This window comes from Lingula anatina, chromosome 3 (assembly GCF_051362555.1).
Source record: "Lingula anatina isolate TDL-2025a chromosome 3, LinAna3.0, whole genome shotgun sequence".
Classification (NCBI taxonomy): Eukaryota; Metazoa; Brachiopoda; class Lingulata; order Lingulida; family Lingulidae; genus Lingula; species Lingula anatina.
The window spans coordinates 5027821-5043948 of NC_141769.1; the positions used below are offsets into that span (position 1 = coordinate 5027821).

The 16128-nt window shown below is 35.3% G+C and overlaps 1 protein-coding gene across 5 annotated transcripts in view; it reads right to left on the bottom strand.

Moving 5' to 3' along the window:
- Window positions 1-16128, bottom strand: part of LOC106180771 (complement C3) — a 34022-nt gene that overhangs the window by 3156 nt on the left and 14738 nt on the right. For 3 of the 5 annotated variants that reach the window (XM_087007764.1, XM_087007763.1, XM_087007762.1), the window contains exons 11-38: window positions 15722-15853; window positions 15125-15322; window positions 14704-14814; window positions 14394-14459; window positions 13904-14098; window positions 13613-13762; window positions 13250-13324; window positions 12930-13032; window positions 12265-12450; window positions 11674-11848; window positions 11053-11281; window positions 10472-10681; window positions 10116-10197; window positions 9754-9846; window positions 8993-9181; window positions 8574-8649; window positions 8061-8217; window positions 7802-7882; window positions 7242-7425; window positions 6311-6528; window positions 5443-5601; window positions 4855-5033; window positions 3707-3775; window positions 2184-2535; window positions 1505-1579; window positions 1112-1217; window positions 827-916; window positions 215-331 (exon numbers count right to left, since the gene is read on the bottom strand). In XM_087007764.1, coding sequence (XP_086863890.1) covers window positions 215-331; window positions 827-916; window positions 1112-1217; window positions 1505-1579; window positions 2184-2535; window positions 3707-3775; window positions 4855-5033; window positions 5443-5601; window positions 6311-6528; window positions 7242-7425; window positions 7802-7882; window positions 8061-8217; window positions 8574-8649; window positions 8993-9181; window positions 9754-9846; window positions 10116-10197; window positions 10472-10681; window positions 11053-11281; window positions 11674-11848; window positions 12265-12450; window positions 12930-13032; window positions 13250-13324; window positions 13613-13762; window positions 13904-14098; window positions 14394-14459; window positions 14704-14814; window positions 15125-15322; window positions 15722-15853 — 4057 coding nt within the window. The remainder of the gene's footprint in view (window positions 1-214; window positions 332-826; window positions 917-1111; window positions 1218-1504; window positions 1580-2183; window positions 2536-3706; window positions 3776-4854; window positions 5034-5442; window positions 5602-6310; window positions 6529-7241; window positions 7426-7801; window positions 7883-8060; window positions 8218-8573; window positions 8650-8992; window positions 9182-9753; window positions 9847-10115; window positions 10198-10471; window positions 10682-11052; window positions 11282-11673; window positions 11849-12264; window positions 12451-12929; window positions 13033-13249; window positions 13325-13612; window positions 13763-13903; window positions 14099-14393; window positions 14460-14703; window positions 14815-15124; window positions 15323-15721; window positions 15854-16128) is intronic. The other 2 variants (XM_087007765.1, XM_087007766.1) reach the window with 2 other exon arrangements.

Below are 16128 nucleotides of genomic sequence, written 5' to 3' on the forward strand. Positions count from 1 at the left end.
CTTAAGTTTGTAAATTGGTCTGACTAAAATTTGAGACCAAAGTTTAAGTCCACTTTGAGCCAAATTAATCGGCGGTAGTCCAATTAAATAAAAATTGTCTTTTTAATAGCAAAAATAGCACAATATATGATGAAGAATAGCCCCTAGCTTTCTCTTTACTGGAAGTATTATAGTTAGCCTTGTCCAACACACTTTACTCTGCCTTCCAACTCACCGAAATCCATTGGCTTCTCAGACCCTCTTCCACATAGTTTGCGGCGCATTTTGTTAAATGAGATGGTGTACTGGAAGCTGTCTCTGGGAGTGTGGGTATAACACTTGCCACAGTTGCCTGGGGAACAATGGAGTGTTAAATATTTTTGTTTTGAAATATAGATAAAAGAATTGTTCAATATTGTCAAGCATTATTTTTCTTTTTGCATAAGTCTGAAACTAAATCCAAAAACATGCTTCTGATGTAAAGGATTTATTACTGAAAGCATAAATTTTTCAAATAGCATAATTTTATTCTTTCAATGAAATAGAACAGTTATATGTGAAACAACAATTACTGCTAGATATCTGCAGATAAAAAGTACGATTATAAAGCTATATTCTTTAATTAGTTGACATTTTTCAACAAAACTTTGTAATTTTTTTTCAAAATTTTTTTAAATTATCAAATTGAACTTTAGACCTTTATACATATTACTCATAATGTCAACACCTTTTCCCTTAATTGACCCCTTGCTCCTAATTTAAGTACAGACAGCTGGGGACAATGTGTCACCTGCCTTCCACCCCCCATGGCCCCACTAGATTGAGGTAAGGATATACTGGTACATACCCTCTGCACAAATACACTGTCCCCCTTCACACTGCACTTTAAGCAGTGGACTCCCCTTCTTTGGGTGGTAAAATTCTGTACACGTCTCAGCTGGGAAAAAACGAGTGAAATCTTTTAAGTGAATTGAGCAAATGTGGCATAAGATTTCAAAAGGTTATGGATAACTTGATGTATATCTCAACTATATGATTAAAAAATAATTGATCAATTTTTATTAACAATCAATTAAGTCCTGGCTATCAAGATGCTGCAATTCAAATTCTCAGTCAAAAACGGCAGACTTACATGTTTCATAATAATCGTAGATTTTCACAGCTACTGGTTGTGTTCTTCCAACCCTGTGTATTTGTATAGCATCAAATTTGATGCAGTAATCCTCTGCATGGTCAACCTTGAGAAAGATTTGATGATAAGTAATTTAAAGATTTGAAATTACATTAAATGATATTTACAATTTACTTAGCATCAGGTTAATATCATGAGCAGAGTATTGTGTGCTTAAACAAACAAACAAACAAATAAATAAATAACTGCATGCATGATTGGCCATTGCAACGTCTTTGAATCCCCAAATTAATTTTCATAGTAAATGTACCAGAAATACAAAATTGCTCCTTCACATCTAGATTAATTACTCCTCTTATCATGTCATAAACTTGTTATATTCAAAGAACATACCTCCTTCAGGTAAAATATGACTGCCCTGTCAGCAATCTCATATCTTTGGACTTTAGTGTTTTCCTTTTTGACAAGCTGGAATGTAAAAACTTGTTGAAAATGGCACCTTTAAGACAATAAATTAAAAATGTTTATGAATATGCACTGAGAGCTCACATACACCAGTAAGTCCTATCATGTCATACCATGTTATGCCATGATAAAATGTCAATCAATTAATTTCGTAAGAATGTTTAATAATACATGTACTATGCAGAAATTCCATGAAAAGAAAGTATAAAAAATATTTTTGAAAAACTTTTTCCACCCACACAATGTCCATCAGACCTTCATGTAGCAAAAAAGTAAAAAAAAAAAATGGAAAACTTGAACAATTTTCCAAAAGTATTATCCGTGCAAAACTGTTGAGAAAATAACAATATATGATAACCTGTTTTTGAGTTTACATTTTTATTGCAACTAAAAAATTTTCACCAGAACTGAAAAATTGGTTCACAGGTCACAATCTTGCCAATGGCTTTGGATACCATGGCAAAAAAATGGTGATTAAGAGAAAGGTGTTCAAATCTGTTAAGTAAATTAAAGTATTGCTATATAAAGGTTTTACACTCATTGTATGACTTAAAGATAACCCTGCATCAACCACTATCCATGTAGATCTAGGGGTACAGTGTATTACCTCGTTTAAGTCTTCAGTGACCGCCTGGAACCCCGTGTAGAGTCCGACCTCCAAAATGGTCATCCCAGACTTTTTCCCTGGGACCAGATACCTGGCACAGGCATGAATTTCAGTGACGTAACTGGAAACGCCACTCCTCGCCTGCGGTTCTGCTCTCAAGAAAACTTGTGGCTCCTCCCTTGGTCCCCCAAAACGTGAACGTCTGACTGTAGGCCGAGAGCGTGCTTGAGGTCCGAAGGAATAGGACTCCAGATGAGATTTGCGTCGTCTGGTCGGAGAGGAGATTGCAATTCTTGGTTGCACCTCTGGAAGGTCCATGGGGATTTCACCTGGGAGTGGGAACTCTGGGATGCTAAAAGCAGAGAATGTAAAAATTGTCATAAAGCAAAGCAAGCAGACAAAATGTTTTACAAAATAACATGGAATCTCCCTAAATGTGTCATGTTTACCTTCATTTATATATTTAATAATATCATTCTTATCAAAGATGAATCACCCATTTGAGAATTTTATTGGTAAAATAACAGACATACCAAAGTACCTAATGGAATAGTCCTGTGCCAAAATAAGTTTATGCGTTTGGTAAACTGTTAGAAGCTCTTTTTTTTCCGCAAGCAAACTTTTACTCCCTTAAGACATTTCAATGTACATCAAACACCTTCACCAGTCAAATGAGAACACTGAAATCTCTCATGTTAGTTAAAGTTTACGTTTCTGGAAAAAAGAAATATATGACCTTATATGGAAAATGCCTATCTGAGAGGCACAAGTCTAAGGTAGAGTTCTCATGTGGTGAAGCATGACTGAAAATAGTCTAACTGGTAGCTGGTGCATGTAAGTAGTACTTTTTTCTGGACTAATTTGATTCCCATGTGAACATGGCCAAATGAAGGGGGTGAGGCTCAGCACTGTAATGATAGTTATTAAGAGTAAACACAGAGAAGAACAATTCGGTGGGTACATGTGCTGGTTAGCAAGTTTACAGGAATTGACAACACCTGTTGAGATGAAAAAATGAACACATTCAAGTAAATATTGAATAAATAAAGTCCAAGACCTGTTAAGGAAAGACCAATATTGACTGGTTGCAACTGAAGACACTTATCTATTTGGCCAGAAAGCATGACTGAGGTAAAGGATCAAATGTGAAAAGCTGAGATTGGAGATCAGTCACACAGGGATTCAAAGGCATACAATGTGCGTCTGACCTTTTTTTTTCAAAAATGTAAACCTTTTCCAAAACTGATGAAAAACTATGGTCTATAACCAATTTTCTGAGTTTTCAATTTCTGATTTTTATCATCAAAAGTGAAATTCACCAAGCTTCATCTCTACCATGAGAGTGACTAAAACACTAAGAACCCAAATCCAGGTTATGGATCATAATTTTGTCAAATGCCTTGGATATTGTATATTTAAGTGATGAACCCAAAAGTGATAAAATTTCCGAGCACATAAAATTTTGCTATACTAAGGTCTATGCCCATTATATGCTTTAAAGCTCACTCAGGATAAAAGCATACCTTCCAAACACTAATTCTGCACGGCGGGGCTGAACAGCAGGAAGGTCAGCAGGGGTGAGGCCCTGGGGTCTGGAAAAAGTTGACCGCCTTTTCACTATTGTTTATTTCTCATCAAAACTCACCAAAACTCTGCGAAATCATGAGCATGCAAAGATTTTTTATGTGCACTTTCCTTTGAGGTTGCTTGATTTTCACATGCATTATAGTTTCTGTCAAGAAATGAAATTCAAAGTTCAAAATAAAACTGTCAACTCTATTGATTTGTCCACACAAAACTGCATCTTATTCAGTCTGTGTTTACACATGAACTGATCAACAAGAATGGAACATGGGCTTAACAGCAACACTAGATGGCTACTGAGGTTATGTTACACAAAGGCATGTCAAGGCACTTTTATATCATTTCTGAAATAAGTTTTAGTTGATGTGGACAAAGCCTTATGAACACTCCAGCCAAAGATACTTGTTACTATACATGTAGATTACTCATCCACATATGGGATCCTAACTATAGGCACAAATATCCTCCCTATCTTCTCTTGTGTCACCTCACACAAAGCACACAAGATGAAGCATGCAAAGCAAGGCACAAACATGCAAATTATGTCAAATGTGAAAGGCAGTATTATCAATATTCTCACAAATGCAATTTTGGTCTAAAACTTAAGACCACCTGTTAAAAGCTTTTTTTTTTATTTTGAGAAAAAGGCTCCCACTGAGATGGGCTATACTCAGGTGGACCCATATCTATGCTGGAAACCAAAGCTTCACATCTTCCAGCAGGTGCAAATTTTTAAAACTCATCTCTACCTCAAAGTACAATATAAGCAGGTTTAAGTTAGATCTGATGAGAACAGGGACTATGTAAATCAGCATGGCCATGGGGGTGGGGTGGGGGTACAGTGGGTTAGAAAGAACCACCCTTTTGACTGGAAATGGTTCACCCTGAATAAAAAAAAAAAAGAAATTCCATGCTATTTCTCAAATTGAGTCATTTTACAGGTATTTAGGCAATAAAAAAAGTCCACTTTGTAAAAAAAAAAAAGAAAAAGAAAAGAAAAGAACACCCAAGCACACATGCACACTTTAGCTGTTTTCTACCAAAACATTTAATATTATTCTCCATTTCACAACTACATTTTACTTACCCAACACTGGCCCCATTGGCCATGTGGTCATCTAACAGGTTCTTCTCCTTACTGTTCACTGTGAGGTTAAAGCGGCAGATCTCTCCCTTTGTGGTAGGCACATTGTAACGCATTTCAACAGACATCATACCCACACCAGAGCCCACTGTGCTGATGGTCAGCTGTCCCCCTGTTGGGGCCTGTTGATAAAAGAAGAAATAGGTCTGAGTGGCTGGGTGCTTGTGGAAACTTGTTTAATATGACATCATACGTTCACCAAAATCAAACCCATTAAGAGAGAAATAAGTGTGACCGTTCCATGTTTTCAAAAGCCAAACAGAAAAATGGGCAAGGCGTGGTTCCTAAACAACTGCATCTCAGTATGGACCATTATGAGTTTTAAGAAACAACTAATAAGCCATCATGTCAATGCAGTAAATTTGTGTCAAATATTCTATGGAGCCTTGCAATGGAGGTGCTGTTTTATTTTTAGTCGAAACTGTTTCCCCCACTCCAATGCTTTAGTAGTATTCACAGGGTAAAAATATAGCCCAAAACATCTTCAGTTCACATGCTTATTGACAATTGATTACAGGGCGCTGTACTTACCACAACTTCCTGTAGAACCTCTGCATTTTCGCGTTTAATTCTGATCTCTTTCTCGTACGTGGTGTCCACATCTGAGTGCACTTCACACTGCAGGTCCACAGTGGAGGAGTGGGTCTTAGCAGCATACTCCGCTAAAGCATGGAGAGCCACCACTGTGTCCTGTAGGTATGCCATATAGACATTATAATATAGTGCAATACCATGTGGATTAAGCTACATACAGTTGTCTTATATTCCTTATTTAAGATATCTCAGTGTGAAGTAAAGTCAAAGAATTAATTAATGGATAAAGGAATGAATGATGTGATCAATAACAATTATGACATGTTTACTGACAACTGTTTGTGAAAAAGAAAAAGTAAAACATACGTGTGCTTTATTAGTTCAACATGCGGGGGCATCTCGAAAGTCCGGGTTCATTGGTCCAAAAAATGCTAACATTTTCATCAGGTTTTTAATCAAGGGTTCATTGGTCCAAAGGTTCTTTAGTAAACATTCCAATGAACTTTCAGACTATTGCTACGGCCCCACAATACCATGTTGGTTAAGCTACTTATAGTTGTCACATATTCCTTATTTAAGATATCTCAGTGTGAAGTAAAGTCACAGAAATGGATAAAGGAATGAATAATTTTATTAATAACAATTACGACATTGTTTTTGAAGTGAACCAAGTTTTTGTGTAAGGCCAAATAAAATTTTTGAAAAAGAAAAGGTATTATTAATATATGTGGGCATAATAAGTTCAGCATACAATCAAGATGCATTGTTTTGTAAGAAGGTTTCATCTTTCCTTACAGAAATGACCTTACTGCATTGCAACAAGCCAGGTGTCTGCCATTCAAACCTGCTACATTTTTTCACTTACTTGTGTTGACACAAACTCTCCTTTCTTCCCTCTTTGTTCTGTCAGCCACATCACGACTGGGTTGCTGAATGTGATATCTTCAGACAGCATCTGGGTGAGGAGAGCGTAAGATGCCGTCTCCACTGCAATGGCGGAGGGGTTGTGTTTGTACTGGTATGGGATGTAGTCCCCTTCGTATCTGGAGTAAGTGTCCACTTCCCAGTACCTGTGGTTCTTAACTAGAAAATAAATAAATAAATAAATAAATAATTGATTAATTAATTAAAAATAATCTGATAACTTCTAGTGCAAAAACTATGACTGAAATTACTTGTAAGTCTGCTATGAGCATGTGAAAATGGAAGCTAGCACCCCCCCCCCCTTCCTCTCCCTTGAGAAACAGACTGTTCGCAATTAGAATGGGGAGGGGTGTGGGAGGGCTAGCTCGATAACATTGTTTTGCACTAAAAGGTGACAAACTGTGTTTCCTTTGTGTTTTCTAACAGTGCACAATAACATTCAGATTCTTAAATGATTGAATACATTTTAAGATGCATATTGGAGATGCATAAAAGGCTGTCTACTTCAAATTAATTCAACTTCTCATCCAATTAAAAAATCAAATACATAGTATTTTAATACTTGACTACTAATAATATAGTGTACGTCAGACAAGCACAAGACATGGGAAAAGAAAACTGCACATTCATTAACATAATTATACAGTTAATCTTTATGTGACCCAATTCATGCAATACTAACAAATTATTCAAATAACATATATAATGCCATATTTAAATTAAATTAAGATATACAATTGTATCTTACTAAGGAGAACAAAAGGTTAAACATTAATAAATCAAAGCAAAAAAAGATAATCTTTTATATATAAACAAAAGAGACATGCACTACAAGAAAAGCAAACATAATCTACAACTAAATAACTACGTACCAGACACCCCCATACCTGGATCAAATCGAGACAAAATTCGAAGTTTTCTGTTTGCTCTATCTTTTTGTGAACTGCCAGCCAACGCCAAGGCATAAGAGATGATGGAAATAGTAAAGGGGCGGATTGGTCCAGAAATTCGGGTTTCCAGGTAAGACGTTGCCTTGCGTTGTGCTAATGTTACATCCTGAAAATATGTAACCATGACAAAATATTTTGTTATTAAACATTATTGTTCATCAGTAATAAAGTAAATATATTGTACTACAAAACCATGTGGATTGAAAATTCTTACATGAAGAAATTCATTCTAAAGAACTTCATTCTAATGAAAGGTAATTGTACGGAAATGCAGTTTAATTGTTAATTTGTAGACATAAAGGAATATAACAAAAAATCCTTTACTACAGTAATATAATGGTTTTGATTATAGATGATAAACCCTTCACTGTCACCTGATGGCATTTAAGGTGCATATACTGTATTTTAGCAATGTATGAGGCTAAAAAGTTCAATTATCATATACAAAAAGAGAAAAACTTTATTTATTACACTTTATTTACCTCATTCTTACAATATTGTTTACACTCAGACAGGGCAATAGATACAAATGCTGTCAGGGATGCATCACCATGGAGACCTCCCTGCAAGAAAAAAAAACATTATTTCTTCTCTTTTTCTGTCATACATTGAAGATCTGAGATATTTTGTAGATCATGCCCCCAAAAGCCAAAAGAAAATCTACATATTAATGAGGGGATAACATGATTGCCATTTGGATTGTACAATGTAACAGTTAATCAGCATATTGAACCAACTTACTGTCATTTCCTTGTGGACCACCTCACCACTCTCAAAGAAGACACCATTTGCATGTTGGTTTTTTAAGAGCCATTTGATTCCACTGCAGATGACATTGTCATCAATGTAAACATATTCTTTGGCACGGCAGAAATTCTTTACCACAAAGGCAGTCAACCTGGGAGAAAATTGCATTCTGATTGTGATATTTTTGTTTTTCATCATATTTAAGTATCTAGTAGGCATATATTTATAAAGATTTATGGTGACAGGCATGTTGTTTATTACAGTCAAGTCATATACAGCGATTTCTTTCTTTGACTAATAATAACCATGTATTTTTAAATATTCATATTTACATTGTGACCCAAAGTTTTAGTATTCAGTCAAAAAAAAAAAGTCAGCAACATAAAAGAATATGAAGTATTCAAAAGGAAAATACCACCAATACCAACATATTTCAAACTGAAATCTAATTTGAGACTATAAATCATGAAAATATATTTTAGTTCAGGTAGCTCATAAAATACCCACCAGGTGCTTGCAGGATAGTGTGTCCAAGCTGAAAAAGATCCATCTTCCTTACGGAAGGTAAGCTCCCTCTTGTAGCCTGAAATTGAAATGGAGATGCATGAATAAAACTCGGATATACTAGCTGTTTTGCTTTTGTTACATCATAAGTCACAAATTGATATATTTAATTTCATGATTTGAAAGAGATGCCATTGCACCTATAAAATACTATACTTAATTTAATGTCTTTTCAACTGGTCTAACATGTCTTTTTCTCAACATATCCAATCATGCAAACAATATCAGAAAGGGTGACACTTGAAATGAATGCCAATTTTTTTTCTGATAATATAATTTTCTTCTGCTTCTGCAACAACAATTTCTTACACTGTTACACATGCATTCACATTTCACATACACGTAAATAAAATTGATCCTACCTTCAGTGATGAAATTAAGAGCTTTCTTTTCCACCTCCGGAGTGAGTTGTCCAGTTTTCTTCAAGTAATATGTGGCATACAATGTTGGGGCCATGTAGATCATGGTTTGTTCTCCGCATCCCTTTGGCATCACCATGAACTCCTCAATACCATTGATATAGGAGGAGACACTGGGACCAACAACAGAACCTAAGGAAAGAACAGGCAAATAGACTTTTTCATTATTTCTTGTGTAAAGACGGTAAAAAGGAAACTTTGGTATAGTCAAAGATGTTTTATGACAAGCCCCATCTCCAGATAATTGCCCATATCACTCATGATGAAAATGACAATAATGTCAATATGTGAACATAGAAGAGATGCAGCTGTGACCCTAAAAATCCAATTGGTCAGCTTATCGTTGCTTTAATTGACACCAATGGTTGAACTGTTTCTGAACCTTAAGTCCTATTCCAACAGTGTACCTGATATGCTTTTCTGTTTTGCACCAATCTGGTTGGTCCTCACAAGTTATTATGCTATAAGACATAGGTTGTGGTGTTTACTGCCCATCACAAGTTTGCTGTTTGCAACTATCTAAATTAATCTGGTTAGCAGACCATGTCAAGGGGGTCTGCTTAGGTGACTTCCTTATAAAGTTACCATGCAGGCTTTTAGGTTGTCAGTCTCTCAATATGGTCAAAAACAGACAATTTTACAGCATGATATGAAAAGGGCCTTCTAAGAAGTGACATAAGTCGTGACAAGTGAAGTATCCCCACCTAAGGCACTGACTGTGCATTTCTCAGTTCCTTCAATGGCTTCCTCTGGGGGTCTGGCATCCACTGTGTTTGTCTGCCTCTGGTCAGTATCTCCTTGTAAGTTAAGAATTCAAATAATAATAATGATAATAATAATATGTTTAACACTAGAAAAAGCTGTAGCATATATTTCCCAAAACAACATAAAAAAATCAGATAGAAATGAGTTACTGAAGCAATTCCTGGCACTTTTTACATTTTTTTTTCTGCTCACAAAAGAAATCTACCAAGTGACAATCACTTTAAATCAGATTGTTTAACTTTATTTTGGTAAAAATTTTACTTTTCCAGAAACAATATTTTCAGTAAAAAAAAATACATACTTGAACTTCTCTTAAACCTGCTGAGTCGACCTGCTGGATCTAAGATCACTGAGTATGATTTCACCTTCTCTATTCCCTCAGGCTAAAAGAAATGAATATTTTATTTATCATATAAAATATTCCGAATTTTTCTATAATATGACAAACTGATGTTCACAGTTTCCCTATATTACAAAATGTTACATATAATCATGTAGCATTCCTGATAATATACTACACATGGCTGTAGGACTACATGCATCATTGGAAATGTGATGAACTACTTTTTCTGTTATAAATAAGTGGGAAATCCCTTTCTTTCAAGTTTTTGTCCGAGTGCATTTAATCAAAAGACAGAAAACAGAAATAAAACTTACAACAACCAGTAACTTCTTCTCTACAATGTCGGGTCCAAAACTTGTAAATGCCTTAACTTTGATTGGATACTCTCCAGCTTCAAGTGGAACTATGGGATATGATACAGAATACGCATCACCAGGGGCAACCACAAACATTTTTTCTTGGCTCTTGGTTCCAGGTAATGAGCTGGCACATACACCTTCTGTTCCATCCATGAACATCTTAACCTAGAAATAAAGATGGATATATTCATCCGTTATGTTAAAATTGCCCTCTTAAAAGGGATTATATTCAAATAGGAAATCTGTAATTGAATGGACTTACGTAACTCAGTAAGTTTATTCCCTTAATATAATTACATCAAAAAAGTTGTACTTTTGCCACTTTCTATATATAGTAACAGACAGAAGTAACACTTGAAATAAAGAACATTATTTTCAAATTATGCAGGAATATGATTATGAAATTGTTTGATGTTAATTGCTATTGTGTTGGGATGAGAAAAATCAATGTGTTAGGTGTTAAATTCAACGGTTTTCTTTAACAGATTTAAAATCTTTTACTGAACTTAAAAAGACAAGCACATGCTGCAGCTCACCCTCATCTCTACTCTCTCGTAATTATATACAGTGGCCATAACCTCTATCTGCTCTCCTTTAATGGCAGAATATGGAAGCTCCAGCTGCAGGAAGAATGACTTGAACACGGTCACATTATGGGCCCTGGTAACACAGAGACCATCGCGGGCCCCTATGCCCAGACCATGGACAACCCAAGTGGTTATTGAATCTGGGAAGTTAACACTATGACTGGCCTGGCCATAATCACTGAAATATAATATGCTTTGCATGTAAATCATATTTGATCAGTGGATTCCTGATGCTACAATATCTGCATTCCAATGAACTTGTACCATATATTTTCTTATAACTTTATTTCTACCTGTTTTTTTTTTTTGTTTGTTTGTTTGTTTGTTTGTTTGTTTGTTTTTTTTTTTTTTTCAACCAATTAGAATAATAAATTCATTGCAATTGCCCCTTGTCTACATTTGTATACTGATGTCACATAAATGTCTTCAAACCAGATTTGAAAACCAAATTTTCGATATATCAAGATTAGGCACTACAAAACATGAGTATCAAAATGTATGTGTTGTCTTAAAACACCAGGAAAAACAAGAGGAATTATTTAAAACAACATGCAAAAAAAAAAACCATACTCTAAGTAAATGTCCTCAAACAACCAGGATTCGGGGAAATCTGAGCGGACAGGCACTCCAGTCTCGTCGACTGGGATTTGGTCAAAGGTTAGCTGCAGGGGCTCGGGGATTATGTCACTTGACCTGCCTCTGAAATCGTCAGGTTTTGCATACACCATATAAGCTGACAATCGTCCTGGAAGTACAGAGCATAGACTGATGATGATGATGGTGAAGTGTATATCTATGAAACATTACCACAATGTAAGGGGTCCACATGGTCCTTACTGGTAGATTAAAATAAACTATGTAGATATGTAAGTTACATAAATTTTAGATCTTAAATCCATTCTTTCTATCATTAAAAAAAACATTAGGAATCAGTTTTTGCACCAAAGTATATACAACTGCAATATCTTATAGAGAAGTCATAGCCTTTTGAAAAAAAAATGATGAGCCTAGGCCAAACAATTTATAAAATTATATTCCTTTATATTAAACCAAATTACACCAAGTAAATATTTTATCAGCAAAAATTCCCTGCCTTTATATTAAAAGGTATGGGACTTTCAGAGCAACTCCACTTAATATCCAAAGTCCAATGATACACACCTATCCTCTCTTGAACAGGCATCTCTTTACAGCAGCGGAAGAAAGTAGCTCTACAGTGATTGGTCACGTTCCTGAGTCCAGCAATTCTCTGGTAACATGTGAGTCCAGAAAAATCCCTGCGTTGACCCAGATTACAGCATCTTGTCTTCTCGTCCTGCACGTTCCAGTTGTCAAGACGTGATCTTCCTGATAGAAAAAAAGTTTTTGAGGCAAACACAGTAAGCAACTTCTTTTTATATTTTTAAGTTCAATCTAATCTGTAATCAAGTATGTTGGCAGGGAGGCTTGGAAGGTTTGAAAAATGCCAATCTTTTGACCGGGAATTAGCACACTCTGAATCAAAATTTGATCAAAGTTGTATGATGCACAAAGGTAACCTTTTTCAGAAAAAGAACCTTTCCTTTGAAATTTCTGGTAACAAACAAGAGCTCTACTTCCCATGAGGGTACAAATTATAGAACTCAAAGGAATTGGGACAAATGCAATTGGCCCCCTCTAAAATGAAACTACCACTTTCCTAATCTTCACACGGAAACAAAATTCAAATTTCCGGTATGTGCTAAAACATGCTAATGCAATTATGAGCACTGCCAACCTGGAGTAAAATTTGAATGCTTTTAGAAAGAGATAAAAAATCTTAGGAATCAACTTAAAAACAGGCATACTTATTGCCCTTTTCTTCCTGTGTGTTGGCAACACATCACACTTGATGTCCGTCCTCTTGTCCACATACAGATCTGCACTCGTAATCACAGCTATCCCAGCATCCTGAAGACATCAGGTAAAATATCCAATACTATTATATACATGTACTGGTAGTACTAGGAAAATTAACAAATGAAAGAATGAGAGGGGGGTTGTAACCCCGTGTAACCCTGTTAGTGGACAGATTAAAAACTTGTCTGTCTGATATGAAACATTTTACTTATAAGATTAGTAACCTCAACAAAGCAATCACAGAACATTTTAATATAGCAAGAACTACCTTGAATACTGTACGGCTATCTTGACCACCTCCTGGAGTACAGCCAAGATCATAACTCTCCATTGCAGAAAACATCTGAAATATATTTTCAAAAAACATATCAGCAGTTAAACACAGTAATCACTATATTACAGGAGATAAAGAAACAATGACCAACTGACTCATAAAAAAAAACTCTTTGACATTGCTAGTAATGGGCCTGTCTATATGAAAATGCATTTTACCTCAGTAGGGTATGTGTGCAGGGCACATCAAGGGACAACAGCAGGACTAGATTTTCCCACTGTGGTGAGTTAATCTTAATAACAAGACCTGCTAATATTGAACATGTACTAACTTGTAAATGTTTACAATATTTCCTACCTTCTGTGGTGTTAGCCTGTCATTAGCATTGAGCAGGTACACGGCCTTGTCCACTGCCAGTAGCCCCACCTTGGACTTGGGTTCTCCCTTAACCACTACCTTACCATGCTGACCTGGGCGATAATCTTCTTGGTCAGTGGTCAACAAAATCTGAAAACAATTGTGATGGGAATGGTTTAATAAATTACCGCAAAATTCAATTAAATGAAATTTATTGCCAAAAAGGCAATGCTCTTTTATATGTTGTTCAACTTAGTTTATATTCTGATCTCATATACATTCATATTATACCTTATTTCTGCATTCATCCTCAATATCAAACCAGACGGAATCTGCCACCACTTCACCTGTCGTCTGGTCAATGTAGTGAGCAACCAATCGTGCAGCAGGCAGCATGTCATGTGACACAATAAATGGAAGAAATGTCATTCCTCCTTCCATCTTTGCAACACTTCTTTGTTCTGTGATTTTACCTCCAGCAATCACCTTAAACATACAGCAAAACTTTTTTATTTTTCAATCTGGCAGAATGTTTGGGGGGGGGGGGGGGTTGAGGGGTGGGGGATGGATGTGCAAGCTACCAGAAAATACTTTCTTTATCTGTAGTTTAAAACTAATTTAGATACTGCATTATCAGCAATAAAAGCTTAAATTCTAACACTTGATTTACATAATCTTTACAAATAAATAGTTAAAACTGACAAAATGCCTTTAATTAATTTGTTATAAACACTTCTTGAATGTGTTTGTTACCACAGATTAAGCAGTATAGAAAGCCTACCATATACTGAATATTAACATTCTGGTCAGTTGTTAAGAAGGCTTCTGCAGCAATGGAATCCCCAACCTAAATTCAGATCAGATAAGAACTCTGGCTACCACATAGTAAGCCAAAATATATAAGCAAATGAATCAATAAAAGCTTTCATGTATCTTATATCAAAAAGTAACTGCTGTAGCATAATATGCTACTTTATTTAAAAGCATACACTTTTTGTTTAACCACCATATTATAATTTTCTTGTATAATGTCTATTGAAATCTCTTCACAAAATTAACAGTACTTCATGAAACACAATGATTTTCCTTACATTGATCTGCCTTTCCTTTACTCTGACCACCATATACTGTTTACTTGGAGAGTGATAGGCAGTGGTCACTTGAGTCAAGTTGGCTGATGGCGACATATCTGAGGTTTTGACCTTGGAGAATGATACAGATCTACATGCTCAGTTCTATCAATTTAAGTCATTGACTTCAGTTAAAAATTGTTGTTATTGAATATCAATCCCTCATTTCTTTATTTCTTTATTCATATTTTGTTGTCAACGATACTGTAAATCTATACCCGATTCAAAATCATGGTCATTAAAACAAAAACTATAATGACAATTAATTTTACAGTAATGCACCAGTCAACTGATCAATTTATTCAAAATTTACTCAAATTAATCATTACATCAATCAGATTCACTTGAATTAATCAAATAACTAACTGTCATGTAAACTTACTGTCAAAGCCAGTGTGTCTGTATTTGGTGGAACCAGTACAGTGAAATGTGCTTGACCATGGTCATCCGTCTCTACTGTGGTTGGTCCATTGTCCATCATCTCCACGGCAACCTGTGACCAGTCAGTCAGTATAGCAAATGCAGACAATGAAACCTGCACACTGGAGGCTCGGGTATGGTTGGCATAGAAGAGGTCAACCTAAAAGGTAAAGGTATCGCTTTAAAATTTTTTTTAAATTTTTTTAAAATTTAAAGTTGATTTTAGTTATGGGTGTATGCTGAACTATTTTCAGTATTAACCAATCAATTTTCCATGTGCTAGTCATTCACAATACTAAAGGATATACTGGATATATAATACTACATATTATGAAATGAAAATTTAAGGACTTAAAGAATTTTACAAATAAACTTTTTTGTATATTTGTTAATTTTTCTACTTTGAAAGTTGGCTTCACAGAACATTAAAATTATGCCATTGCAATTTTTTATGCAATCAAATTAAAAATTAAAAACCAATTAATTGTTTGTAACAAAAACCCTCACACATATTGACTAAAATAGAAGAAAAGAGAATTGTGTTGGGGTTCAAGGTTACCTTAGCATCAAATGGCAATCCAGGCTTGAAGTAACGGTTTGTCCTCTTGAAGTCAAGATAATATGGGGACCTGACAAATTGGGCAGAACTGTCCTCCTTAATCTCCTTCTTGCCTGTGGCCCTCTCAGTAACCTAGAGGACAAAAAATGATTTGTTTTTTAAAAATTTATTTCACGAGGAAACAAGATCAACAAACATATGAAATATTTAATTTATTAGTTCCAAGCAGAATATTACTTTGTCACATAAACACACAATGGGTACAAATATGTAAAACAGATAATCAATGATATAAAAAAAGAAAAGCACTAGAGATTTTTTGGCTAGTAGGCTATAGTATCTATTTCAGGTACATGTAAAAACGATTTCTGGCAACAAAAATGCATGTATTTGAAGAAGCCCCATGT